Here is a 25,043-nt window from a genome sequence, read left to right as displayed (position 1 = left end):
TTGATAAACTTCTCATTGATACTATTCTGGTCCTCGTAGCGAGAACAGGTCTGATCACATTGTATGTAAGAAAATACAGTCATAAGTGGGAATCGAATCAAAGACACATCTTAGTCATCCTGATACTTGACTTCCTAACTAAACTTCAACAAATACCTCCTGTCGAAATCAAACTTATAGAACTTCCTCAAATTTCAATATAATCCATAATAATAGCCCCATACCCCTTAATTCGGTTTCTTGGTACTTTCCCTCGTTAATTTATAATCTCACCTCTCCCCTACAAGTACGAGTACCAAGTTCCATTGACTACCCACACCACGCCGCTCCGACCCTAACCCCAAAATTCAGCATGCATAACTCCATTACATGTAACACGACACAACGCATCACTCCACGCTACGCACTACAATAGCAATCATGTCTCTGTTTCTCGAAACAGCAAAACTCACAGCCAGTGCGCAAATACACGCTCTTGAGACGCTTCTGGCGAGCTCTCCAGCCTTCTGCGCCTCTCAAAAGGAAGACATTTTGCACATTCTTCTGGTTCTCACTCCAGAATTGCTGGATCCAAAGGAATACATGGGGCTCGTCAACAAGGTGGGAAAGGGGCAATTGGACAAGGGACAAGATACGGGTAGTGTGGTTGGAGATGAGGGATTCATTCCAGAACTCGTGATCAAGTCTCGAGAACAAAAGCTGCTGGCATACCTCGATTCAGTGGTACCCAAACCTGTGCACAACTTTCTGGAGGAACGAATCCGACTCGTGTTCAAGGTATCACATGATACGCAGTTGATGGAGCAGCTGATCCTGCAGAGTGGTTACCACAACAACTCGGAGGAAGTTGATTGGGTGGCAGGCGTACCCCAGGTGCTCATCAACTACACGCGTCTACATGGTATCAACCCTGGGTTGACAATTGATGAGCTGGAGAACGGAGATCCTTCCCACGTGATTGAACTTCTGGGCTCGCATCTGAGAACGCCCTCTGCTGAGGACGACTTGCAGCTTGTGTTGGAGCCTTACGTTGCTTACAAAAACTGCTGGGCTGTCTTCCGAGATTTTGTGAGTCACGTGACACAATCCAATACACCTCTTTTAGCTACTTTGGCGCATAACGTGACTTTCCCCGAGTCCGAGCGAGATGCTTTCATTCAGATCGTGTTGAAGAACTCTTTTGAAGCTAACGATACTCAATGGGATGCTCTTGCTCTGATCACAGAGTCTCCTGCGGTTACTGGAGCTAGTCATTTGACCAGCCATTTCACGAAGCAGCTTGTTGAGACCTGCCGGTTGTTGGAACCTGCTATTCCATCTATCACCCTTCAACGGGCTAATAAGGTGACTACTTCTGGGGAGGAAGTTCAAGTGGATCTTCTGGATGACTTTGTGTTTGCTGAGGACTGGTTAAAGCGTACCTCTGACCAGTGGCAGACCTTCATTACTGCCACAGAGGTTCTCGTGTCGCTGAAGACTGTTTTCAGCACTCTTTCCGATTCCCAGGTTAATCAGAAGGTGTTTGAAGCATTGCTGGGAGCCTCTCAATTTGAAATTGCCAAGACCACGTATATTTTGGGTGGTCTCGTTGATTCCGAGTTTGTTGAAAAGGCCATTCTGGCTCAGTTTTACACTTTCTATGATGCTGCTACCAATGGTAACCACACTCGAGGAAGCATGAAGAGTGCCAAGCTTGTTTTGGGTATGGCTGACACCAATACACGTACCAAACACCAGTTCAAGGTGGCCCAGTGTCTTTTGGAGGCCACAAACACGCTGTCTAACTACTCTCTAACCCTCAAGCCCGGCACTCTGACCCGTCCTGTTGATATTCGCAACCACGATGCTCTTCAGGTGATGGATCGCGTTCTGGATCTCAACCCGGATGCTTACAAGAACTGTCCGAAGCTCATCCACGTGACCAGACAGCTATTGGATGGTCTGGACAAGTCTGAGTCCATCTCGGACGCTGACATCGAGACTCGCATTTACACACAGGCCGTGACCGCTGCTCTGGTTCATGACGATTTCGACACTGCGCAGAAACTGTGTGCCGCCCATGAGTTGCCTTGGACTGCATACTTCCAGGTGGGCAAGTACGTCAGTCCGTCACGTGACATGGACGAGTTAGTGGCCCTCAAACTCGAGACACTGTCCACAGCTCTGGCCAAGTGTCCACCAGAACACCTATCAGCTGTTCTGCATGCTTGGAGAGACGTGGAGGAAATGATGGTGAGCCTGCCTGAGTCACGTGAGTCGGTGGTTCAGCCTTCGGTAGTGTTGGCTGATGTGTCTCGGGAAGCTGGACGTAAAAGAGACCAACTCAGCAGCATGTTGGTCAGTGGTCTGGGATGGGCTATTGGTGCTAACAAGGAGTAGCAGTAAGAACAAGGCAGAGGCTCAAGCTCTGGAAAAGCAGATACACTCAGTATCGGTACATATTGTACAGTAAATAACTTATACATCCTAATTACGACTCAGACTTAGAAGTTCTACTCGCTGTGTATACATCACCCACCGTTCTATGAAATAAATACAAATACATTATCTATCAACTTCCCTCTTCTACCCCACAGCTCTCATGGGCTGGACATTTTCTTGCTGCACCTCATGCGGCTCGTCGTCCTCGTACGTGGTTAGCGTCTTGTAGAACTCCACCACCTTCGGATGGGTCTTCACCTTCTCAGGTAGGAAGTTGAGAACCTGGAGTCCCTCCTTGGACGTGGCTCGACTGAGTGCCACGTATGCCTGGCCTCTCTCAAATGTCTTGGCCAGGTCCACTTTGACATACTGGAGAGTCTGACCCTGGGCTTTATGGATTGACAAGGCCCAGGCCAGAATCAATGGGATCTGTGTTCGAGAAGCGAGCACTTCTCCTTCAATGTTCTCTACGGAAAACGTCTCTGGATGAAGTAGCACGTTTCGGAAGGTGTGATCCATGCGTCTGAAACGCACCACGGGGTAGACAGCCCCGTTCATTGCGGCCAAGTTTGTCTTGGCCAGGTCCTCCAGCTGCTTTCGACGTTCTAGCTTGCGTTTAAGAAATGTTGCGTTATCGGCGTCCTCGGGAAAAGCCTTGAGACGCTCAAACACACAGTCTGAGTCTCCTTGAGCAGGAGACGAGAAGAAAGCCGACTCTTCAGACGCCTGGGAAGACTCCCCAACAACTTTACCTGTCTCGATGAGCTGGTTCAATTGATTCAGCTCAGATTCGTTGGAAACATCGTAGATGTTGGGCCGCTTTGAAGGCTTCTCTCGAATAATATCGAGGTCGGCAGCGTTCTCAGCTGCGATGAAGTTGTGAGGAGACATGAACCCGACAACCACACCAATGGATCCGTTGACGAGGTTGGGGTCCATGTTCTTCAGCATCATAACCTGGGCACCGGCTTTGAGAGTCAGCTTCTTGGGTACCATGATGTTCTCTAGCAACTTGTCTCTAAACTCCCGCTCGGCAGATCCGGTTTCCAGAGCATCGAACGTGTGAGTCTTGCCCCCTAGAGTGGACAACTTGGAGAAGTTGGACCGGTCGACTTCACGACGGGTAGGGAACAGCTCTGTGGGAATGATACCATCTGGGACTGATAGGGGACGAGAGAGAGACAGAAAGCCGTCGAGAGAAGCTTGGTCTAGCGACTGGGTACGGAGTTGATTCAACATATTGGCAAAGACAGGATCCTTCTGTCGGAACACTTTGGTCAACAGAAAAGTGCTGTCGATTACCGTGGACCAAGATTCGGCCTCGAACGCGAAAAGAGCTTCGGGATCGCTGTTGACAGCAGACCGAGAATCAACCATACCGGTGTTAGTCTTGTTGCCACCGTAAGAGCCCCGGAAACGATCCTTGTTAGTGTCGGGTACGGGAGGAAGCTGGTAAAAGTCACCTGTGACAATCAGCTGAATACCTCCAAAGGGACGCTTGTTTCGGCGCAGTTTCTGCGCAATCTGCTCGAGTTTGTCGAAAAAACGAGCGTCAACCATGGAAATCTCATCAATAACAAGTACAGACACGTTCTTCCATCGATCGCGAGCCTTCTTATTCCGCCTGATTCGCTTACAAAGCGAATCCACGTCTTCTCGGGCCAACCCACAGCCCGCAAAACTGTGCAACGTCGTTCCTTGAACGTTACAAGCAGCCAGTCCAGTAGAAGCAGTCACAGCCACCTTGTCAAGCGACTTTTTGTACTTGCGACGCAAACTGGCAATGATCTGACGTAACAGGACTGACTTTCCCGTTCCAGCAGCACCTGTGAAGAAGATATTGGTCTCGCCGTTAATAACCAGATCATGGATAGCCTGTTGCTCGGCCGATAGAGACGCCACCTGGACTGTCATCAACCCGTCCTCCTCTCCATCCACATCAACAAGCGTGTTGTGGGTAGTGGTGGTGTACAGACGCGACTGGATGCTCTTCCTGGGTCCTTTGCTCTTGAGCCCAGCATCTAACTGGGGTCGGTTCGACTTGTTGAAAAAGTCGAGCTGCTGCAGTACCTTTGGTGCCGACTCAGACTTAGCGCGTCGGCTTTCGTTCTTGCGAGGAGAGTTAGCAAACCCGTTCTTGGATACTCCCGCCACTGCAGAGTCACCATCAGGTTGCTGTTCTCTAGGTTCAGCTTCTCCAGCTGACTTGAACCGCTTGACTCGCGTGTCTCTTAAATCCCCGGGAGACAACCGACCGTACTCCTTAAGCTTGGCCTTTTGACGGAGATTGAGCGTGTGCACATCGTAGCCGCATAACTCACGTGACGATGGTTCCCACTCGATTTGAGAAGATGCAAGAGGAGTACTGGTTGGCTTGACATCACTTGCGTTGTAATTCAGAAGTTCGGTGGGAGTGGACAGGGAGCGTTCACGCGATGGAGAGGAATGGGGCGGGAGAGACGAAAGTGGCTTGTCATTTGTCTCATGTGACACGCTTGACATAACTTGTCCAGCTTCACGAGACTGTTGTCGTCTCGCACTCTCTGACCTAAGTTGCTGCGGCCGCCCCGCACTCTCCAAATCGCAAACCCCATACTTTGTATCACTCAGATCGCCCTCGAGGTCGAACGAGCTTATCAGCTTCTTGTTGAACTTGAGACTGTCAGACTTTGATCTCTGCAACGTCTGCGATGAGAAATCAAATGCTGGCAGATTCGGTAGATTCAAAAGGTTTCCAGAAGTCTTCTGAGAGAAATACGGTGAGCTGTCGAGAGCTTGAAGCGGAGGAGATGAGTTGATCTCATCACAGAACGGGTCTTCCAAAACACCAGACTGAACCATGGATGAAGACAGATCTGCTCTGCGCGGATGCTGTAGCTGTAGTAGTGGTTGTTGTGAGTGCTTGAGAAATACAGGTACACCAGGTGAACTGGTTTGTTTATGTGCTGAAGCAGGCTTGTGAGAGTCCACATTCAGCTTTTTCTGGTTCATCATATCATCAATCTGCTGAGAGAGCGAGGGAGACGATTGAGATGCCTTCTTGACTCTCCGGAGCTTTGCCGTTGGTTGAATCTCAATATCAGCCAGGATATCGTCCATATCTGAGATATCCTTAGATATGTCAGAAGCCTCAAGAACGGGCTGTGGGCGTCTCTCAGGCTCCTGGAAGGGTATGTCATGGGTTACTCTTGTCGCCTGTGTCGAATTGTGCTTCTTCGCTGGCTTTTGAACCCGTATCTCTGCCATGACTGCATCGATGTCATCCTCAAACGTCGAGGAGAGTGAGAACTCGGGTGGCAATAAAACTGCAGAGTTCTGGGGCACCGCTGATGTGCTTTTGGATCTTTTAGTTGCACTGGAAATGGCATTCTGTGTAATCTCGTCGATATCAAAGTCATCTTCAAAGTCAGATATCGACAGTTTGCGACGCCCCACAACTATGCTGCCCATAATGTCATCCAAACTGTGGTCGCTTGACATGGTCATGGTGCGTTTGTGTTTGTGTAACGATCCTGACACCGTCGACGCTGTTTTGTGGTAGTTTGAGAAACGAAAACACGCCGACGATGAGCCGAAAGATACTAGTCGCAGAATGGTGACCGATGCAAAAGTGAGACACAGAGAGAACTACTTGGACGCGTGGTGACTGCGAAGGTTCTCTCTTTGTGCGTATCTGGATTTCTTGAACGAGTGAAAAAAGTGGATGGGGTGCGTACAGAGGCGCGTAGACTGCTGTACTTAGACCTAACGCGTGAAACCTTATCTCGCCGAAAGAGGTGATATTTCGCCACTGAGTAAAAGAAGAATAGTTCGCAGATTTTGTAAGATATTGTAATTAAAGATGATGGTTATTACCTGGTTTATAACGAGCAGTTGTCACTTTTCGGATTTCAATTTGAGTGACATTTGACAGAATTATTGGAGTATATCTACGCAACTGTAACCACCACCAATGAAACCCTCAGTGTACTCATACCGCTACTAGCTACAGTAGTTATAGGCATATGATACTTGTAGTACAAATATTATTATGTACAGTATACTGAGATAACTATTCCCTAATCTAATCTATTGGTTCATTGACGACATTAAAATTTCCCGTATTATTCATGTCATTTCCCTCTATTTCCCCTTGATATTTTCCTTCATATACCGCTCGATCCATGTGGGTGCATCTTAACCCTGTAATTCTAGGAGTATTTACCTTCATTTCCACTTATAAATAGCTTGTATGTTTCTTGAACCAATATAACCGTCGCAATAAGACCTTCTAACACTCTCCTGATTGTCTCCATTTTTTATTCGATTTTTAAACGAATTTTCAAATTTTTCAATTTTTCAATTTTTCAATTTTTAAATTTTTAAAAATCACTTTCACCTCAAATTGGAAACCCAAACCCATAATTACCCCTTCGTTCACCCTGTCTCATTTATCTTCTCCAAAAGTACTCAGTTTGAAAATCTGAAAACTGGAATCAACTCGCCTAAATAACACAACTTCATATTTCACACAATCTACATCACATGTACTTATCTACCTTCTAGAATCCTCACACAAGTACCAAACATCCACCCAAACCTAATCATCTTCGTTCCAATATCTCGACTCTCTACAAGTACGATACCTAACATCAACCATGAGTGTCTCGGAGAAAACACTTCAAAAGCTGCCCTGGAACCGCCTCGGGCTCGCGAAGACTGACGCCAATCTCGAAATTCTGCTCAAATGCGGTCAGTCGTTTCGATGGACGAAAATCGAACACCCCAACAACAATTACTGGATAATTGGCATGGAAGGGAGAGGAATCGTGCTCAACCAAAAGGACGATGATACAATGTGGGCCGAGGTGAGCGACAAAGGTAAGCCTGTTAAGTCACGTGATACAGCCGCCATTCTCAATGACTACTTCAACATATCCACTGATACCATCAAGTTGTATGAAGACTGGTCGTCACGAGATGACCACTTCAAGAACAAGAGTATCAAATATCTTGGTATCCGTGTCTTGCGTCAGGATCCCTGGGAAAACCTCTGTTCGTTCATTTGTTCTAGTAACAACAACGTTAAGCGTATAAGTCAGCTGGTGCAGAAGATGACTATCACCTTTGGGGATCACGTGGCTACGCTGGACGATCTCAAAATCCACTCTTTCCCAAGCCCCGACAAGTTGGCAGACACAGAACCGATTTTGCGGGAGTTGGGCCTTGGTTACCGGGCTAAATACATTAGTAAGACTGCAGAAATGCTTCTTACCAAGCCTGGAGGGGAGCAATTCCTGCATGAACTTCGAGATGCTTCTTTTGACGAGGCCAAGAGTTCTATCATGGAGTTTCTTGGGGTGGGACCCAAGGTGGCCGACTGTGTGTGTCTTTTCAGTCTAGATAAGCATGACACTGTTCCTGTGGACACACATGTGTGGCAGATTGCCCAGAAAGACTATGGAGTTGCCAGGAGTGCCAAAACTATGACTCCCAAGGCGTATGCTCAAGTCCAAGAGTTCTTCCGTGAGAAATGGGGTCCGTATGCAGGTTGGGCTCACTGTGTGCTTTTTGCAGCCCAGTTGAGCGACTTCAAGGACCCCAAGTGGGAGGAGAAGATGAAGGCCAAGAAAGAGGCTTTGGAGGGTCTCGAGGGTGTTAAGCTGGAGGAGAGTGTCAAAATCCAGGTCAAGATTGAAGGGAATGGTGTTAAGTTGGAGGAGATGGTGGAGGAGCTCAAAACTGATGTGTCTGAAGAGTTTGTGGAAGTGGACGCGCCCAAATCGGTTGAAATGAAACGAAAAATCGGACTCGAAGATCTGGGAAGTGTTCGCGTACATAGAACGAGATCCAAAAAGGTGAAGCGCTAGCAGGGTAGCTCGGGAACACATTTGGGTATGTATTTATATTTACTAGGATATGATAGTACAAGCACTTATAGATTGATTTGCTACTTTGGTAAGATTGCAGTGCGAGTATAAGTATTTGTACAACTGTAGATTCTTTTGACGAACTCTGGAAAGAAACGTGCCTATGTGTGGTCAAAAAAGATAGTGTAAAATCAAGCAATAATACAAAGATTGCAAGCTGAGAGGGATTTATATGGTGAGACAACCTGATCTATTAATCTGAATAATTGGACCGCCATAAACTGGTACAATACCAGTACTTGTACTTGTGCTATATAATTTCCACCAGTTTCTCTCGAGACGCGCGCTCTTATTAGCTACGCGAGGTTGTACTTTTCATATACAATAGGTTGGGTCCAGTGGGAAATCAGAGATGTTATACTGTGTATGAGTAGGTACGATGTTGAACTAATTGGTCCACATCCCGAAATGGCCGATATTCCTCGAACAAGTCATGTCTTGAGTGCACCCAATCAGGTTGAAAGTACTTGTATTTGAGATGCTCATTGGGGCAGATGTGACCGAACGCTGTCAGCCAGTGCTTAATGACAAACTGTGTGATTATCATGAATGTGAATCACATTAAGTAGTCTTCAGATTGCTTCATTATGATTGGTACAAGCATCAAGGATGTTCTATTGATCGGACTGTCAGTCTCATTTCTCGCTGATCTGAGCGAGTGGTTGTGTGTCTACTGTTGTTGTAGGCAATGCTCGGATTTAGGACGTCTCCGATACTTCTATTCTTCGACCTGCTATTGATAAATGCTATCTCATGCTCGCTTCGCTATGGTTTTAATTATAAGTCTGTACTGATGAATTACGGTGAGAATGGTCCACAGTCGCCGCCAGATTCTCGCTACGCTCAAATGCCCAAAGGCTGTCATCGCTAAAACATGCTTTTAATTTTATAAACAACCGACCAAAATCCAACTTATCGGTAAGACTTCTGGTATCGGGCTCGGGCACCGGGTCCACCAAACTTCTTGGGCTCCATTCGTCGGGGGTCGGCGATGAGGAGGGTTCGGTCGAACTGGGTGAAGGCCTTCTTGAGCTCGTTCTTGGACTGCTCGTCAACGAACTTCTGGTGGAAAGCAACAAGACCCTTGGCAATGGCCTGTCGGATGGCGTAGATCTGAGAAACGTGTCCACCACCGTTGACCTTGATTCGGATGTCAACGTTGGCGAACTTGTCGAGGCCAACAACGAGGAGAGGCTCGTAGACCTTCATTCGGAGGACAGCGGGCTCAATGAGGGTAATGGGGGTACCGTTGAGCTTGATCAGGCCCTTGCCGGCCTTGACGTGGGCAACGGCGGTGGCGGTCTTTTTCTTTCCAAAGGTCTGGGTTAGTATATTGTAATGAGCGACCGTAGGTTCTACTTGTCGATTGTCCTATCAACTAGAGGATGCGCATCTGAGTGAACAGCATATTCAAGTGGTTTGATCAATGGTTTCGTCGCCCATGTGTCGACCGACATGCACACAGCGCTGCATTGCAGAATCGAACACAGCAGTTCACAGTACAACACACTCTGAACCACACCAAACACTGCACAATTTTTGGAGATGAGTTTCAAACAATCTGAGCAGTCAAAAATGCGACTTCATGATAAAGGACGCCAAATTGATGACGAAATGAACGACGATTGAAAATGACAATAACAAGGCTGTGTCCAGGACATTTGAAATGTCACGTCTCCACACTCTCAAACTGCACATCAAAAGTCGTCTAATTTCGCCCAATCAAATCACCTCCTCCATCTCGAATAGCACGCCATCTCGCCCTCCAACATTCACCAAACCGTCTCTCGCATCCTGGTGTGAATCCTCCCACAGTATCCCTCTCTACCCACCTGAACGGAAGCGGACATTGTCGTTGTGTGTGTTTGCAACTTTTCGAAATTTTCAAGACGAAGGTAAACTGCAAAGTGTGTGGGTCGCGGGCCACGCACTGCGTGGGAGCACATCCCAATCGGGAAGAAAGTCAAAAAAGGCAGTCATATCATGTGACCCAGATGGGAGGAATGGGAAGGTCGGTCATGTGACCATGCCACCCACAACAGCGACTTGGTAGTAAATGTCTGTGTAAATACACTAAAATTACTGTGCGGGACTGGTATTATAAAAAAAATAAGAGTATACTCATTGACGAGATAAACAGTTGCCAAATAAGGTGGAATTCTGGTCATACTGTATACAGTGTCAAATAAGGTATGTATCTTTTCAGCTTGGACGGAGTTGTAACTACAATAAATATTGGAAACGTCATTGAGCTGGATTCAGGTATTAAGAGATTGGAACAGATGTCTGTCGCTTATTAATCATCACCTCGAGTCACATGACTCGCTACAAATTGCAGAGTTCATGACGGCCGCACAAGTCAGAACCTACTGTAATGGATGTTGATATTTGTATTCCGCTTCAACGAAGAGAGCATAGCTTAATTTAGGGCCATGGGTAAGATGTTTATTGGATAATGGATTAATTCCATCACCCGACCAACCAAATGCTGACCACCGTCGGTATTTTCCAGTGACCAGTAATGTGCCTTACGTAACCAAACTTTCCCGTTCTGTTTGTCCCAAAGTCACGTGCAGTGACTGCTATTTTCCCGATTGGGCCGAAAAACTCTAGCGTTGGGAAAGACTCTTTTCGTTTTACTCACAGTCTTCGATTTCTCTACGATAACGACACTCGACAAAAATGGGTATGTGAAACAGGATGCTGCTATGGTGGATAGCTGAAGGATTACGACCTGTACCAGACTTGCTACCCGTGAACGAAGGAGAAGAAGAAGTGGAGGGGAATATGTGAAGAGAAGGAAATACGGACCATTCGTCATCAGAGTGGCTTCAATTCGGTGAAAATGCTTTGCAAAGTGTTTTCACATCCCCAAGCCCTTCACGCCTATTCTCTTCTCCGGAATTCATGTATCAAGTGCACAGAGTCGCTTAGACAAATGTTCACTGCGAGTTCTTCACGTTAGCGTGTCGACTCGTTAATCTCGCCCACTCTTTACTAACATCAGCTATCGGTAAGAACTACCCCCTCGTCAAGAACCATTTCCGAAAGAACTGGCAGGAGCGGGTCAAGACCCACTTTGACCAGCCCGGCAAGAAGTCTTCTCGACGACTTGCACGAACCAAGAAGGCCGCTGCTATCGCTCCCCGACCTCTGGATCTTCTCCGACCTATTGTCCGAGCCCCCACTATCCGATACAACCGAAAGGTCCGAGCTGGCCGAGGTTTCTCTCTTGAGGAGCTCAAGGCTGCCGGTATCCCCCGAGACTACGCTCGAACCATTGGTATTGCCGTTGACCACCGACGACAGAACCGATCCGTTGAGGGTCTTGAGGCCAACGTTCTGCGACTCAAGGAGTACCAGTCCAAGCTGATTGTCTTCCCCCGAAAGCTCAAGAAGGGTGAGACCAACGAGGCCAAGTCCGCCGTCCAGGTCCTCTCCACCTCTGCTACCTTCCCCATTGTCCAGCAGGCTGCCGAGTCCGAGCCCCGAGCCATCTCTGCCGAGGCCAAGGAGCAGAACGCATACAGAACCCTCCGAATGGCCCGATCCACCCAGCGATACGCCGGAATCCGAGCCAAGCGAGCCAAGGACGCCGCTGACGCCGAGGCCGAGAAGAAGAAATAAGCAGGTTGGCGATTTAAAAATGTATTTACTTATGGACAGACCGTCAGTGAGCCATCCACTTGCGAAGCGAAGCAAGAGAGTGGGCATACAGATGGGAGCAGACGTAGAGTGTAAAGTAATCAAAATGACTAAAATTCGAATAATAATGTGATGGACCAAGTTCAAGTTTGCTGAGATAACAATGCTGAAGCTGCTTGACTAGAAGTAGTACATACGATATTGTTCTCACAACTTGAAGCTGAATTGTAGTAACAGACTCCATTCATGACTACATTGTACAGTAGTCACATTCACTCCAGTGTACTGAATAATGTTTTGGTTGGTCGTCAGTTCCTCGTCTGTTGCCTGTCTCGTCGCAAACGGCAATTTTTTCTCTCCGATATGCATGCTCTGATGGGAGTGGCGAAGCTGTCGTTCCTGGTGGACCATGAAGTGGCAGAATGAATATTTCCGATAAATGTGTTGGAGGGTTTTATAAGACTTACATAATAATATTCTGTATTGCGGACATTGTTGCTGTTATACTTGCTGAAGTACAAGTACAATTATCAGTTTGTACGCTATGTTATTCTTCAGTATATACTCATACTTCTACTCATCGGAACAATACCCGTGGCCTACAGCCCTAATGCAAGTGAACAAGAGAGATTGAAGGGTGGATATATATAACCTAGACATAATCTCTCTGATCCTACTCCACTAGAAGAGGAAGCAACATTTTAGAGGCGTAATATCCCTTTTCGTCGACTTGTTTGATACAGTGACAGTCTTGTCAGTGACAGTCTCGTCAGTGACAAGTCCAGTCTCAGTCACTTCATATCTTACCTTCAGTGGCAACAGGATAAGCCATGGTGGTCTGGGTGACGGGAACATGAAATGTCGGATTGGCAGTGGTGTGTCCTGTTTGATGTCGAGCGGTTCGACAGTTTCGGAGGCATCATCGGTTCTCTGGCGAGAGCCAGAGAAGCTACTGTTGAGAGTCAGAAGGTGGGGTCGATTGTTGGAGTTGATAGAAATCTCTGGACGGGTAGCTTATAGTCTCGCTGCTCTATATTTCCGAGGTGCCTCATGAGGTTGAACTACATGCTTGAATAAGAGACCATTGTACAGGAACGTACAAGTACGATACATACAGTAGCTACAGCACGATATGCACAGTACGTATCGGTATCTCTACAATATGTGGGCTATTTGAAAGAGTTCGTCTTGTAGTTTGGTTAAATTATCTGCTAGACACTGCACAACGTAACACCACAGAACATCACACGAGCACTCAACCCTTGACACTGGAAACAAACTGATTGTACGAGTCAGTGACACTCACACCCCGTTGCGTCAGTATCTCACTACGCACTTGTATACACCGGTCTGCTCGTCCGGCTACAGCAATTCAGATCTAAAGATAGACACTCGGTACACTCTCAAAGCAGTCGCTACGCTCGTGCTTCGTTCGTTTATCACCCAAGATAATATACATTAACTTATTTTTTCTTTTCCATTACAATTCATGAAAAAGGCGCTTAGTCAAAGAGACCGAAGCCCATGTCGTCATCGGACTCGTCCTTCTCCTCCTCAGCCTCCTCGGCAGCGGGGGCATCGGCAGAGCCAGCGGCAGCAGCGGCAGGGGGCGGCGGCGGCGGGGGCCAGAGGCACCAATGTTGAAGAGGATCTCCTTGAGGTCCTTGCCGGCAAGAGCCTTGGCGAAGACATCAGCCCAGACCTGGGGTTAGTAGTTGTTCGGGGGAATGGTGTTACCAGAAACATCCTAGAGACGGTACTCATGACATTGGACAGCAGGTGTGATGCCTTTGTGGTTATCGAAGTAGTTACGCAGTTCTTCAGTTAATCTCTCAGCTGTGCATCGTGTTATGTCATGTCATATCAGAAGTCTTGTATAAGAGATCACCCTTCATACCAGAACCACGTCTTAAAACACAACCAACACAACCCACAGCAGATCAATGCCCAAATAACCACAGATCGAGCTCCAAATCCGTCGTAAAGGAGCTCCACCTTTCCACTCATTTTTGTCGTTGCGTCTCAAATTCATGTCGTAAATTCCACCTCAAAATCCACCTCAAAATCCTTCACTCACCTGCTCAACGGGAGAGCCAGCGGCCTTGGTGATAGCAATGAGCTTGTCGGAAGAGATCTCGACCTCAGCGTCGGCCAGAATCAGGGCAGCGTAAGAAACAAGAGCGTCAGCAGACATTTTCGTTTGTTGTGTATATGTTCGTAAAATTCGAAGCTCTGGTGAAATCGCCAAACTGTGGGCTGCACCGGAGTGGGCTCGAAAAACCTTGTGTGACGTGTTTTCCAAATTGGGATGATAGTCACGTGTGCCTAAATTTTAAAGTTGGCTGGGAAATACACCATGAAAAAGGGGTTTTTTAAGAGGAGTAGAGCTGTGGAATATTGGGTGTGAGATTCGAAACCACCAGAGATGGGGTATTCTAACCATACCAATTAATATACATTGATTATTTATCCTTAGAGGAGAAAATGAGCCTCCCAAGGGAACTGTAGATGTTAAATCAAATATTGTCATTGCTCAATGATTGTTTTAAAGCCGATAGAATTGTCTTATAGACCGCCTTCCACTCTTCTGTCTCACGTTATCTCCCCTCAAGGTACCATATACATACGACCCCACTTCAAGCAGGCACCACAAATTGAGACAAGACATTCTGCAGACCCTGCAGTGCATTAATTACGGCGGCTAGAGTGTAGATCCTTGGCGACGTAGTAGGCCCCTGATTGCCAGGTTGCTACTTATCCGGTATTGAGGATATATGACGAGGCAGAATCCTTTTGGTTACATAGCTCAACTGGATACTGTCTGCTAATAGAAAGGTCTAAGTAGCTACAATAAACATTAAACTCATCTACAGTAGCTGTATCGTCGTACATTGTAGCTACTCATACTGTATTGTAATGTGTTAATACTGTATAATTGGATAATGTATCGTGCCTTCAGATACCATCTCATACACGCAATTGGCTTATTTCCACTGCTAGTGTCTGTCTACAACCCTCTCTACAACTCTCGACGCTATGCATATAAATATCTATTCGTTGGTTGTGGAAAAGTTGCTCTTGGTGGCAGACTTTTTCAAACGCTTTTACCTGACTCTTGCTTCCTACTTGCTCTCCTGCTCCCTGGAGCGCTTCTCTTCCGCCTCTTGGCTCTCCAGCATACTTAGACGCATAGCCTCTGAGAGCATGATCTGCTCCAACTCCTGAGCACGGGCAGCCTGCCGTTGTTCGTGGTTTTGGCGGGTTCGTCGCGATGATCTAGATGATCCAGCCACCTCCCCATTGCCTCCTTCCACAAAAGCCGTGGCATGAAGAGCGTTGGCAGTAGCAGCCTTTCGTGCAGCTCTAGCTCGAGCAGCAGCCAGCGTCTTTGACCAGTCGGGTCGCACACGATCAACGGTCACGACGTTGGGGTTGGTGACACTGATGGACGATCGACGCTTTGCACCGGACATGTGCATTAGCTTGTCAGCCACATCGTCCATGTTGGTGGTGTCAATGCCGTCTGATGAGTCTCCCGAATCATCAATAGCAGACTCGTCACCGTTCCCTTTGGCTGCAGCGGCATCAGCACTGTTGGCTCCTGCAGCCTTGGCTCCGGGGCCGTGTCGAGGCGAATACACTACTCCAAAGTCGGACATAGCACAGTAGGGACAGGCTGTGGGCTCGGAGATGAGATCCAGCTGTCCCAGCAACGTGTCAGGTTCAGGCTCGTCATGTCGAGGATGAGGTTCAGCTCGCTTCATTTGCACAAAACACTCGGAGCAAATGGGCTGGGCACAGCATCGGGTCATGTTGAGCGAGTTTGGGTAGTACAGAAAACAAATGGGACACTCGATGGGGTCTCTGTAGATTTTGACCATAAGCGGGGGCTCTTTGTTGGTGAGCGTTTTGGCCCGTTGTCGTGAGGGTGGTGGCTTGGGAGCCTCCCTGCTTGGTGGGGACTGTAGAATGCCTGGGTTTATGAGTTCGTCCCCGTCCTCCTGATCGGGTTCTCCGGAACGCATCCACGACGGTGTTGGGGCGCTCTGGGAAAACGTGGTGTTGTCCAGATCGATTCTCAGATGCGACATATGCTCCAACGGGTCTCTGAACGGGTTGTTCGATGACAAAGTGTGTCGGGGAGGCGAGATGGCCACCTGAGGAGGAGCTGTAGGTGGCGACAGATGTGAAGGTGTGGAAATTGCGTGAGGGGTTGAGGTGGAAGCTGAAGCGTCTTTTGTGTCTGTAGATTCGGTTGTAGGCGATTCTGATGCTGCACTGGGGATAGGAAAGCCCCTAATGGCAGCCATAAGTTGATGATCAGTCCATTCCTCCTCATAGTCCTGTAGACCCTTGAAAAACGGTGCAAGCTTGCGACTAGTCATCAGGCTCTTGACAACAAGAATGTCGAAATCCTGTGGTCCGGTGTAGACTCCCTGAGGCACCAGATAGCCACCATCCACTTGTTCATTGGGGTCTACAAAGACTCTTGGCTCCCGCTTTTTTTCTCGAGGCGCAGAGGGCCTCTTGGATCTGACCTGGCCTTCGCGGTGGTAGTCCTCAGAAACGGACCGTGCGTTGCGCACCTGCTGTTCTTTTCCCGGAACGTTTCCCATGGTAGAGTGACTGTGTAGACGAGTCTTGAGAGTCCGATATTTAGTCTGGTGTGTAGGTTTGGTTGCGCGCTTATCTTGGGTTAGGGTCACGTGCGGGGTGGGGGTGTAGCGAGTCTTGGAGGCTGTTTTGGACGTGATAGTAACCAGACTAAAAGGTATTTGCGATGTGGTTTGCCTGTAAATATATATTTTTTTGTCATCAACAGACCTCTACCGGTAGTTGTATTCGTTTCTACACTCATGTTACCAATCATACTATGCATTTGACATGTGTTGTCATGTTGGCGGAGCAAGTTATTGGGTGCAAACGTTGTGAGTGTCTGTCTCTGTGTGATATCTGTGTATCTACCAAAAGAAAAAAAGTTATATATAATGGGTGTTTCCTGTAGCAGTGTTCTGTATATTGTACCAACATTCTAAGTATGTTATGTTCTCGTACTTCTGTTGAGGTGCTACAGTACATAGCTCAGTCCTCGACGAAACGGCTCCCCCCTCCATTGCCTTGACTCTCCCAATGCCTCGCTCTCTCATAGTCTATTTCGAATGGACAAAAACGGCTACTGGTGCAAGGACAACGGCGGTTGCAAAGGTGTCAAACCACATGGAAGGGCTCTAAAAGGAAAAGCCCCATAAATTGCGCTAGCCGAAAAAGCCGCGGCTCGCAAGCTGGTGCACTGTCGGAATATCGGCCACACATATGCCCGTGACCGCAGATAGTCCCGATAACACCGATAACACCGATAACAATGATAACCTGCTGCATAACATCGGTAGGCAGGCGACCCTGGTCGCCGAGGCTAACTTTTGCCAGGACACTGACACCGGTTTTTCATGTGAAGTGGGGGAGGGGTATGAGCATATGTTGCCTGCGCAGTTATCGTGAACAAGTGGCTGAGCACGGATGGGCCGTGGTTGTAGTTCCCTTACTCAAGTGAGCATACCTGTACACACATTATTTCTCCTCTCACCCCAATCATATTTAGGACTAGCTAATATGGCTCAGTAAGTAATGTCGCATTGGACGTCTGTGAGGCTTCCACACTCATTTTGGTGAGTCTGTTATGTGTCGCAAACTCCCCTTTATGATTGCTTTGCTGTAAAGCCGTTCTTTGCTCGCCGTTGTCACTGAAACATGTTTCACTTGGGTTGCCGTGTAGAGACAACAGGCAATAAATGTGTGTACTTAAGACCCCCAAGTATAATTATGAGCATTACAAAGCACAGTCTTTTGATAGTTGGTATATTTAGCTGGCATAATTACATTCTGTGAGCTGTTTATCAACTATTGTAGCCATACTTTCGACTGAGAGTACTGATACTTGTACAGTACATCCCCCCTAAACCTCCGACTACTCCCGACAGGCACCTACTGGAATACTTAGCCTACTGCCTCTTGGTTATGTGTGATTGGTAATGCATGCTATAAATATGTTAGTGTGACGACTCCAGTTCGTCTAATGCTTCTCCTCGTCCTGTCCGTCTTCTCCACACCTGTCAAAAAAATGATCAGTAGACTCTTCTTAGAGAGAAGAAGCGCTCTCGAGGCGGGCTGTACTTGGTGGGGACTCCTGTTGACACTCCGATTCGAAACTTCTGAATCTCCTCCCATTGCTGTCGGGTGTTCATTCTCCAGAACTGCCACGAAGCGTCTGTGCCATTCAGAGACTTCAGCACCATTTGCACTAGTCCGTTTTGTGCCTTGTAGTCGCTCAGATCGTATACGGCGCTATCGATAACAACCACAAGCTTGTTCTTGTTGTTAGCCAGTTCAGCCACGGTCTCTGCGCTCATGTAATCGTCGTCGAGATCGGAAACAGAAGTGGCACACGTCTCTGGCATAGAACATACCGAAGAGCGTTCCGTTTCAGAATCAGAGAGAGAGATCTCAGATACCTCTTCAGCAAATTCGACATATTCCACTTCGTACCCAATGTCGTGAGTGTTGTCAATGTGCTCGATGTGCTCGATGTGCTCAATGTGTTGATGGTCATTGCGTTCAAAATGTTCAATGTGTTCAATGTGTTCAATGTGTTCAATGTGTTCGATATGGTGGTGCTCGGCCTTCGGAAAGGCGTACGGGAGAGTGCGTGCTGTGGCGTATGACATTAGCATAGTTGTGGAGGTTTGTATTTGGTGATGGTCCTGACCCAGCCAGACCACCTGGATATATATACGTGCCGCTTCTTTCATCAAACCGAATTTCACATCGCCTTGAAAAGCTAAAAAACGGCTTTGTCCCTTGCAGGGTGCCGAGTGAGAGATATTTGAAGATGCATATTATTGAGCCAACTGTGGTAGTGCTGGGAAAATAACCAGATTCTTCAGAAGCCCTAACTCCAGTGAATTGATTAATATAATAAAATCCACCCTTCCCCACACAAGATGCCCCAAAAACTGCGCCCCTACACTTGGCCACTTTTTCGATTTACCTCCAAAGCCATGACAGTTGAAACCCAAAGCACGATTATGTACCGGTCTAGAGCCACTAAGAAAGGGAAACAAAAAAAAAGGATAACCTTTGAGTCAGTCAGCAGCAGCATTGTAGTTATTCGAGCTCAATGGAACGTGATTAATGAGGGGGAGGGGTACCAACATAGATGGGGAAAAGAGATTCAGTAATTACGGGGTAACGTGTCTGAAGCGGGACTGCTTGTTCCCCCGGATGAATACTTCCGGCTCGTGAGGCGAATGTCCGGAAAATCGATATTCGCTTTACACTGCCTCTCTCTCTTTCTCTGCTCTCACTGGGTGCTTTCTTCAGTGGGCTATCTTGTCCCTGAATGTCAATGTTCATCAACTGCAGTGTAACGTTACACGGATAGACATTGATAGGGGATAATAAGGACAGTGTAATTGACGGTGGGAGCTCGGGGGTGAACCAACCAGTATATTTGTGTGCAACTATAGTTTTTCTACGTAGTTTTTTGTCTATATTTCCTGGTCAAGTGGTCTTAAAAAAATGTGCTTCTTTTTTCACTTCCATTTTGCGCTCTTCTCCCAGTTTATTCTCGCCGCATGGCACCCGGATGTCGTCGTCCAGGATCGACAACCTCAGATTAAACCATACGGTCTCGGTGAGGGGGAAATGGGCAACGCGACCAATAGTGGGGAACCATCCACGACACCTTTATTACAACCCCGTTGGCGATATCATAGTCCCGTTACCAGTGTCGTATTGCTTCACACGGCCTAAACAGACCCACTACAGTAGGTCTCGCTTTTCAAAGCCCGCATTGCAGTGCTTTTTGCAGGATTTTGCAGTGCTTTTGGCCAGAGAAATACCTCTCGCTTGGAGCCACTATGCGCTTGACAGAAGCCGACAAGGCGTAATTCAATTACGGCCCGCCCATTGTGGCAGCCTCCCAATCGGAGCTCAGCGTCAAACATCCTATGTATGTGGTTGTATACAATTTCCCTCACACGGATGAGCTGGTTTTGGCTCCGATAATAAAGAGCGTACAGCTGTAATACTGTCACGACCATACAGTGAATGGGAGACCGTGCTGATTACAAATACCCAAGAGATCAACACGGTAGCTGTTATTGCTGTCTCAGCCTCACTTTCAGCCTCTCTATCTTAGATGACTGCTATACACTAGCCCTGCAACATGTCTTTCCTACTGACACACCTCCCTAACGTACAGTATATTCGCCAAAGTTCATCCGGTGTCTATCCACCATGTGGTGAAGCACATGAACGACAGAGTGACCCCCACGAAAAAACTCTCCCAACCTCCCACGACCCCCACCCAGATGTAGTGATCTGATTGGTCAACTCGGTGGGCACACGCACGGAAATACTGTCCAGATAATAACCCACACAATGAATATCAATACAGTCTCGTGGTCTTTCTCTTTGTCGCTATCTTCTCGGCCGCCACTTCCGAAAATGCATGCATTCCCTTGTCGGAACCTCACGGGACAAACCGGAGCTGCATGAGCAATGGACTCTCCGCTTTGTCAGACTGTCTACCCCAGTTTTCGTCATCCGGCATATCCGGAGGGGTCACATTGCGGAATAGGAGTCTAGCCAAACGACCACACGACCATATGATTATTAATACATCATGTGGCACTATTAGTAATGCCCCTGCCGTACAAACAAACCCATGCCCGTGCTTTCGTGTATCTCTCTACATCTCCGTATTAGATCCTTTCTGGAGCTTGTCACATGAAACTTGGCTTTGAGAAACATTTTGCACGTGGTAACAGACACAATTTTACAACACATACTACAAGTAGTAAGAGTAGATTATACTGTCCCTGTCATGCGATCGAACAGCAATGGTCTGTGCGGCGTGTAAAAGGGTTACAGGGACCCTTCGTCTGGGTGCCTCGATCGAAGCAGTCCGACGTCATATGTCTCATGTCTCAGAAACCCCACTGTGGAGATTCTTGTTCTGATGCCTGATCACATGATATATATCATCAGATGCCTTACTGTGCGTTTTGTTTGTTCTTCCAATCCCTTGTAGTCTTCTGAGATACAGTCCAAATACATATTCTCGCCGGAAGTACATGCGGCTGACACTGGTACGTGCTTGTAAGACTACAATTAGTTATATACTACATACTGTACATACCGGTCTATGTATTATATGTATGTCTCCGAACACTACCTACGTCTACATATACAACTTCATGGCTTATTATTTCATTTACCATATGTCATGCCGTCTAATCCTTGAACAGTGTATGTACAATACAAGTGCTCGTATAACTACAGTACATCATCGATGATACTCATATTCGTTAAGATCATAAATAAATTGGTATTATGCTAAATGCTCAGTAATGACTGATGGACTAAATGTAAGTAAGTGTCGTCTTGTATTGTGGTAGAATGCAACCGGTAGTTCCAATGCAGCTGCCATGGTGTGACAGCCACGGCTGCATGAACAGCAGTCTTGTGTCTTGTGTAGTAGTCGTGGGAACAATGAGATCAGAAGCGATCACGGCTGAATGAACAGCAAGGGAAGATGTGATCATAGGAATATGAAGATCACGGCTGAATTATCAGCAAAGATGTGACAAAAGCCACGGCTAACGTCTCGTTAAAACGCCAGCAACCACTACTACCTCGTCAGACCAACTCCTAATCCTACCGATATGCCAACAACCACAGCCACCATCATGGTTCCTCCTAACGCCAACGCCGCCTTCTTGTGAGACTGCTTGACCTCTCCTGCTACCGAATCTAGGTATCCAAGACCCATAGCCAGCCAAAGAGGAGGCATGAAGAAGAACAGAAACAGCATCAACAGCGAAATCGAGTCTCGACACATGTTGTTCTCTTTCTGGGCTTCAAGATCGTACAAATGTGTGCCTCCTGGGTTGCTCTTGAGGGGCTGGATCTTGCCAAAGTTTTGCTTCTGACCAGTTCGGGTCATAAACAACATCTGGTTGTCTGGAAGGGAAGGGAATTGGTTCTGAAGAGGATGTCGAATGACAGTACCTGTAGAACCAGCGGAAGCCTGTCGCTGTTGCGACAGAGAAGGGGAAAGAACCTCGGCCTGTTTCTCCTCAACCTCAACCTCCGGCTCGATGCGAGAAGCATCAATCATGGGAAGAGGCTCAATAGCATCCAAATCAGTATGATAAGTCTCTGAAGAGGGGATCAAGGAAGACCGCTTAGAGGACCGTCGAGAAGCAGATCGCTTGGGGATCTGAGGAACCTCACTGAGAGGTCGATCACTGATGGGTCTGTCCTTTCGTTGCTTTCGAACTCGGAGAGGAGCAGGAGTGGCAGGAATATTGAACACATCTGGGCTAGTGTCCTTACCAACTCCCTTAGCCAGAAGCTGTTTGTCTCGCTCTTCAAACTCGCGAGTCAGACGGGCAATCTCCTTATCTCGCTCAGCCTTCAACTCAAGATACTCTTTGGGAGGCTCCTTGTTAGAGACTCCTCTCACCTCGGGGAACGAGTTGATGTTGGGGAACTGAGGAGAATTCTCGGGGGAAGGATAGAAGGGAATGAAGGCGTTATTAACAAAAACTGTGTTATTCTGCGCATACAGACCCTGGTCCTTCTCGTCGAGCTCTCGAGATCGAAACACAAACGGAACATATGAACGAGGGGGATGCATGATTGGCTCTTCCATGGAGGCGGGAGAGTATGACAACGAAGGAGGATACGAGAACTGCTGAGAATGGACCGACATTGGAGTCTCAGGAGCGACCTGGCTCATTTGGGGCTCTTGGGGTTCATCCACCTCAATGTCTGGGAACTGGTAGTCGCCAGAATTGAGCTCCGCAAACGAGCTGTTGGCAAAATTACCCAAGGGAATGGCTCGTTCGGTGGCCTCGTTGGTATGATGAACAGCTGAATCATCCGAAGATGAGCAGCCACCCATGTCGTTGGACACCATCTTGAAGCCCAGAGGCTGAGACAGCAAGTCTGGGGGTGCGAAATGGATGCCAAGAGAGTCTGTGGAGGAAGCAGTGCCAGCAAGAGAGGAGGAGTGGGTCGAAACCGAGGAAATGGGTCGAGAAGTCGACGAAACGGCGGGTGCAAGCCCACCCTCAAGTCCATCCTCTTCCTGCTTCATCTGCTCAAAGACATAGTCGTCTCGATGAGAAGTCTCGATGGGAACATCTCGGAGAGAAAAAGAAGGCTCATCAACTCCTCTGACAGGTGAAACATTGTCGATATCGAGAGGATACTTGTCTCCAGTGGAAATGAGAGACACGCGGTTGTCAAGGATACCAGACTCGGTGTACTTGGATCGGTCTTGGTGGGTTCGGAAAAGGTTAGTGGGGAGATTAGCATGAGAAAGCTCGATGGGGGTAGATGCGATGACAGAAGAAGAGTTGAGAGCAGAAGACGAGTCGTCGTTACTGGTCTCTGGTTCCTCCTGCTCCTGTTGGTGCGGTTGTCCCTCGTGGCGTCCTTCTTCCTCCCTCGGGTCCTCCTCCTCATCATCATCTCGAACACTAATATCCACAACCCGAATGCTGTCTCTGATGCTTTCGGGATCAATGAACCGATCAGCAAACAGAGTCCGAGCAGAAGCTGAAGTTGCGAACGATCGGGGAGATGCAATGTTTGCTGCCGCTGCAGCAGTGACAGTCTTCTGCTTATCAGAGTCATCAACGAGAGTACCCAACGTCGAAGAAGTGGGGAATCGTGGCATTGAAGCTTTGGGTCCATTGCCTAGATCGTACTCCAGAGGCCGTAATGAGTCGTCCTCCTCCTCAGCAGCTGCGGCAGCACTCTCTGAACTCTGCTCCACGACCTGCTCATCCTCACCCTCGCCCTCCTCCGCATCCTCCTCATCCTCATGCTGTAGAGAAGACAACTCGTCGAGAATATTTTCTGTGTTGACACTGTCAGGAGTGGTGTCCATCTTGGCAGTCACCATCTGTTCAACTGGTGCAATTGCCGAGACTGTGACAATATTATCCACCTCTCCAATGCCCCGAATTTGTTGATTAATGTCCTGAATCTGCGCATTGATGTCGTTGATCTCGTTGTTAATGTCGGTGAGGCCATGAAGAGATACCATACTGTGTCGGAATGACGTTCTGGTGTCATGAAACTCGTCGTCCGAGGGGCTCTCGCGGTTGTGCTGCATCAGCTCATGAGGAATATCAAGAGGGGGGACAGAAGACAATGCGAGAGGAGCCAGCGGCCGCATTGACAGATTCAGTCGACTGCTGGAGGCAGTACCCGTCTGCTTCAGCATCTCCATGCTCTTAGAAAAGGAGTCAACAGAGACATTGAAGACTCTCTCCTTCTCCTCCCGAGACTTATCAGAGTCCGAAAGGTGCTCGTGGAAGATGCTGGAGTGGTTGAAGGTAAATGAATGAGGCAACTCCACGTTGTATGCAAACCCACCGGCGTCGGTTCGGGGGCTGCCAGCAGGGGTATAAAATTTTGTGTTGGCAGCCTCCAGAGGAGCAGAAATCTTTGGGCGGATTCCAGCCTTCTTTCTGTGCCACTTGAGCGGCGAAGTGGGTCTGAACAGGCGACTGTCTTCAAGTAATGAGTCCGTCTTGACCCGCTTTTGTGTCCATTTGCGAGGACTGGGGGGAGCCCCTGAAAGGCTTCGTTTCGTGTCCATAGAAGAAGTTGTAGTGAAGTAGCGATGCAGTGTCGAGCTGGCGGTTTGGATGTCTTGCAATATCGAATTTCTGTCGTAAACGTGTGTTCACCTTACTCCAATAGGAAGCTGTCAGTGTCAGTTGTCTACTGTACCGTTCTCTATCGTGAGTAGAAGAAGAATGTCGTATCAGTTGAATGTGGCCTGTCGTTTCAAGCTGTCGGTGTTTGTTTAATCAGTCCAGAGCAATGAATGAATGAATTACTGACAAGTCAGCAGGTGGGTGCAATGGAGAACGAGACTTGAGACCGATTCGACTTAGTGTGGGTAGCTCAATAATTGCAGTGGTATACTTTTTTGCTTACTGGTCTTTGCGAAACTCTATTTGCTTGTTTGTTGTGACTCCCAAA

The 25,043-nt window shown here is 47.8% G+C and overlaps 9 protein-coding genes across 9 annotated transcripts; 3 read left to right on the top strand and 6 right to left on the bottom strand.

The window, feature by feature from the left end:
• Positions 1–420: 420 nt before the first annotated feature.
• YALI1_B17105g (uncharacterized protein) lies at positions 421–2,379 on the top strand (the record flags this gene model as incomplete). The annotated part of the gene is made up of 1 exon (XM_500820.3): positions 421–2,379. One exon carries the CDS (start codon positions 421–423, stop codon positions 2,377–2,379), a length of 1,959 nt encoding a protein of 652 aa, XP_500820.3.
• A 186-nt stretch (positions 2,380–2,565) lies between these two features.
• Positions 2,566–5,907, bottom strand: YALI1_B17050g (uncharacterized protein; the record flags this gene model as incomplete). The annotated part of the gene is made up of 1 exon (XM_500819.3): positions 2,566–5,907. One exon carries the CDS (start codon positions 5,905–5,907, stop codon positions 2,566–2,568), a length of 3,342 nt encoding a protein of 1,113 aa, XP_500819.3.
• Positions 5,908–7,058: 1,151 nt separating this feature from the next.
• YALI1_B17039g (uncharacterized protein) lies at positions 7,059–8,270 on the top strand (the record flags this gene model as incomplete). The annotated part of the gene is made up of 1 exon (XM_500818.3): positions 7,059–8,270. The coding sequence occupies one exon, from the start codon at positions 7,059–7,061 to the stop codon at positions 8,268–8,270; it is 1,212 nt and encodes a 403-aa protein (XP_500818.3).
• Positions 8,271–9,242: 972 nt separating this feature from the next.
• On the bottom strand, positions 9,243–10,180 carry YALI1_B17008g (40S ribosomal protein uS9; the record flags this gene model as incomplete). Its single annotated transcript, XM_500817.4, has 2 exons — positions 9,243–9,650; positions 10,163–10,180. The coding sequence occupies 2 exons, from the start codon at positions 10,178–10,180 to the stop codon at positions 9,243–9,245; spliced, it is 426 nt and encodes a 141-aa protein (XP_500817.2).
• An 832-nt stretch (positions 10,181–11,012) lies between these two features.
• Positions 11,013–11,957, top strand: YALI1_B16996g (60S ribosomal protein eL13; the record flags this gene model as incomplete). The annotated part of the gene is made up of 2 exons (XM_500816.4): positions 11,013–11,016; positions 11,338–11,957. 2 exons carry the CDS (start codon positions 11,013–11,015, stop codon positions 11,955–11,957), a joined length of 624 nt encoding a protein of 207 aa, XP_500816.2.
• A 1,498-nt stretch (positions 11,958–13,455) lies between these two features.
• On the bottom strand, positions 13,456–14,169 carry YALI1_B16968g (ribosomal protein P1; the record flags this gene model as incomplete). The annotated part of the gene is made up of 2 exons (XM_500815.3): positions 13,456–13,677; positions 14,053–14,169. 2 exons carry the CDS (start codon positions 14,167–14,169, stop codon positions 13,456–13,458), a joined length of 339 nt encoding a protein of 112 aa, XP_500815.2.
• A 928-nt stretch (positions 14,170–15,097) lies between these two features.
• YALI1_B16944g (uncharacterized protein) lies at positions 15,098–16,591 on the bottom strand (the record flags this gene model as incomplete). Its single annotated transcript, XM_500814.3, has 1 exon — positions 15,098–16,591. One exon carries the CDS (start codon positions 16,589–16,591, stop codon positions 15,098–15,100), a length of 1,494 nt encoding a protein of 497 aa, XP_500814.3.
• A 1,506-nt stretch (positions 16,592–18,097) lies between these two features.
• On the bottom strand, positions 18,098–18,781 carry YALI1_B16922g (uncharacterized protein; the record flags this gene model as incomplete). The annotated part of the gene is made up of 1 exon (XM_500813.3): positions 18,098–18,781. One exon carries the CDS (start codon positions 18,779–18,781, stop codon positions 18,098–18,100), a length of 684 nt encoding a protein of 227 aa, XP_500813.3.
• Positions 18,782–21,666: 2,885 nt separating this feature from the next.
• YALI1_B16863g (uncharacterized protein) lies at positions 21,667–24,654 on the bottom strand (the record flags this gene model as incomplete). Its single annotated transcript, XM_500812.3, has 1 exon — positions 21,667–24,654. The coding sequence occupies one exon, from the start codon at positions 24,652–24,654 to the stop codon at positions 21,667–21,669; it is 2,988 nt and encodes a 995-aa protein (XP_500812.3).
• Between the last annotated feature and the right edge of the window lie 389 nt (positions 24,655–25,043).

Source organism: Yarrowia lipolytica, chromosome 1B (assembly GCF_001761485.1).
Source record: "Yarrowia lipolytica chromosome 1B, complete sequence".
Classification (NCBI taxonomy): domain Eukaryota; kingdom Fungi; phylum Ascomycota; class Dipodascomycetes; order Dipodascales; genus Yarrowia; species Yarrowia lipolytica.
The sequence above is the reverse complement of the archived record's forward strand: the minus strand, read 5'-3'. Positions and strand labels throughout refer to the sequence as shown.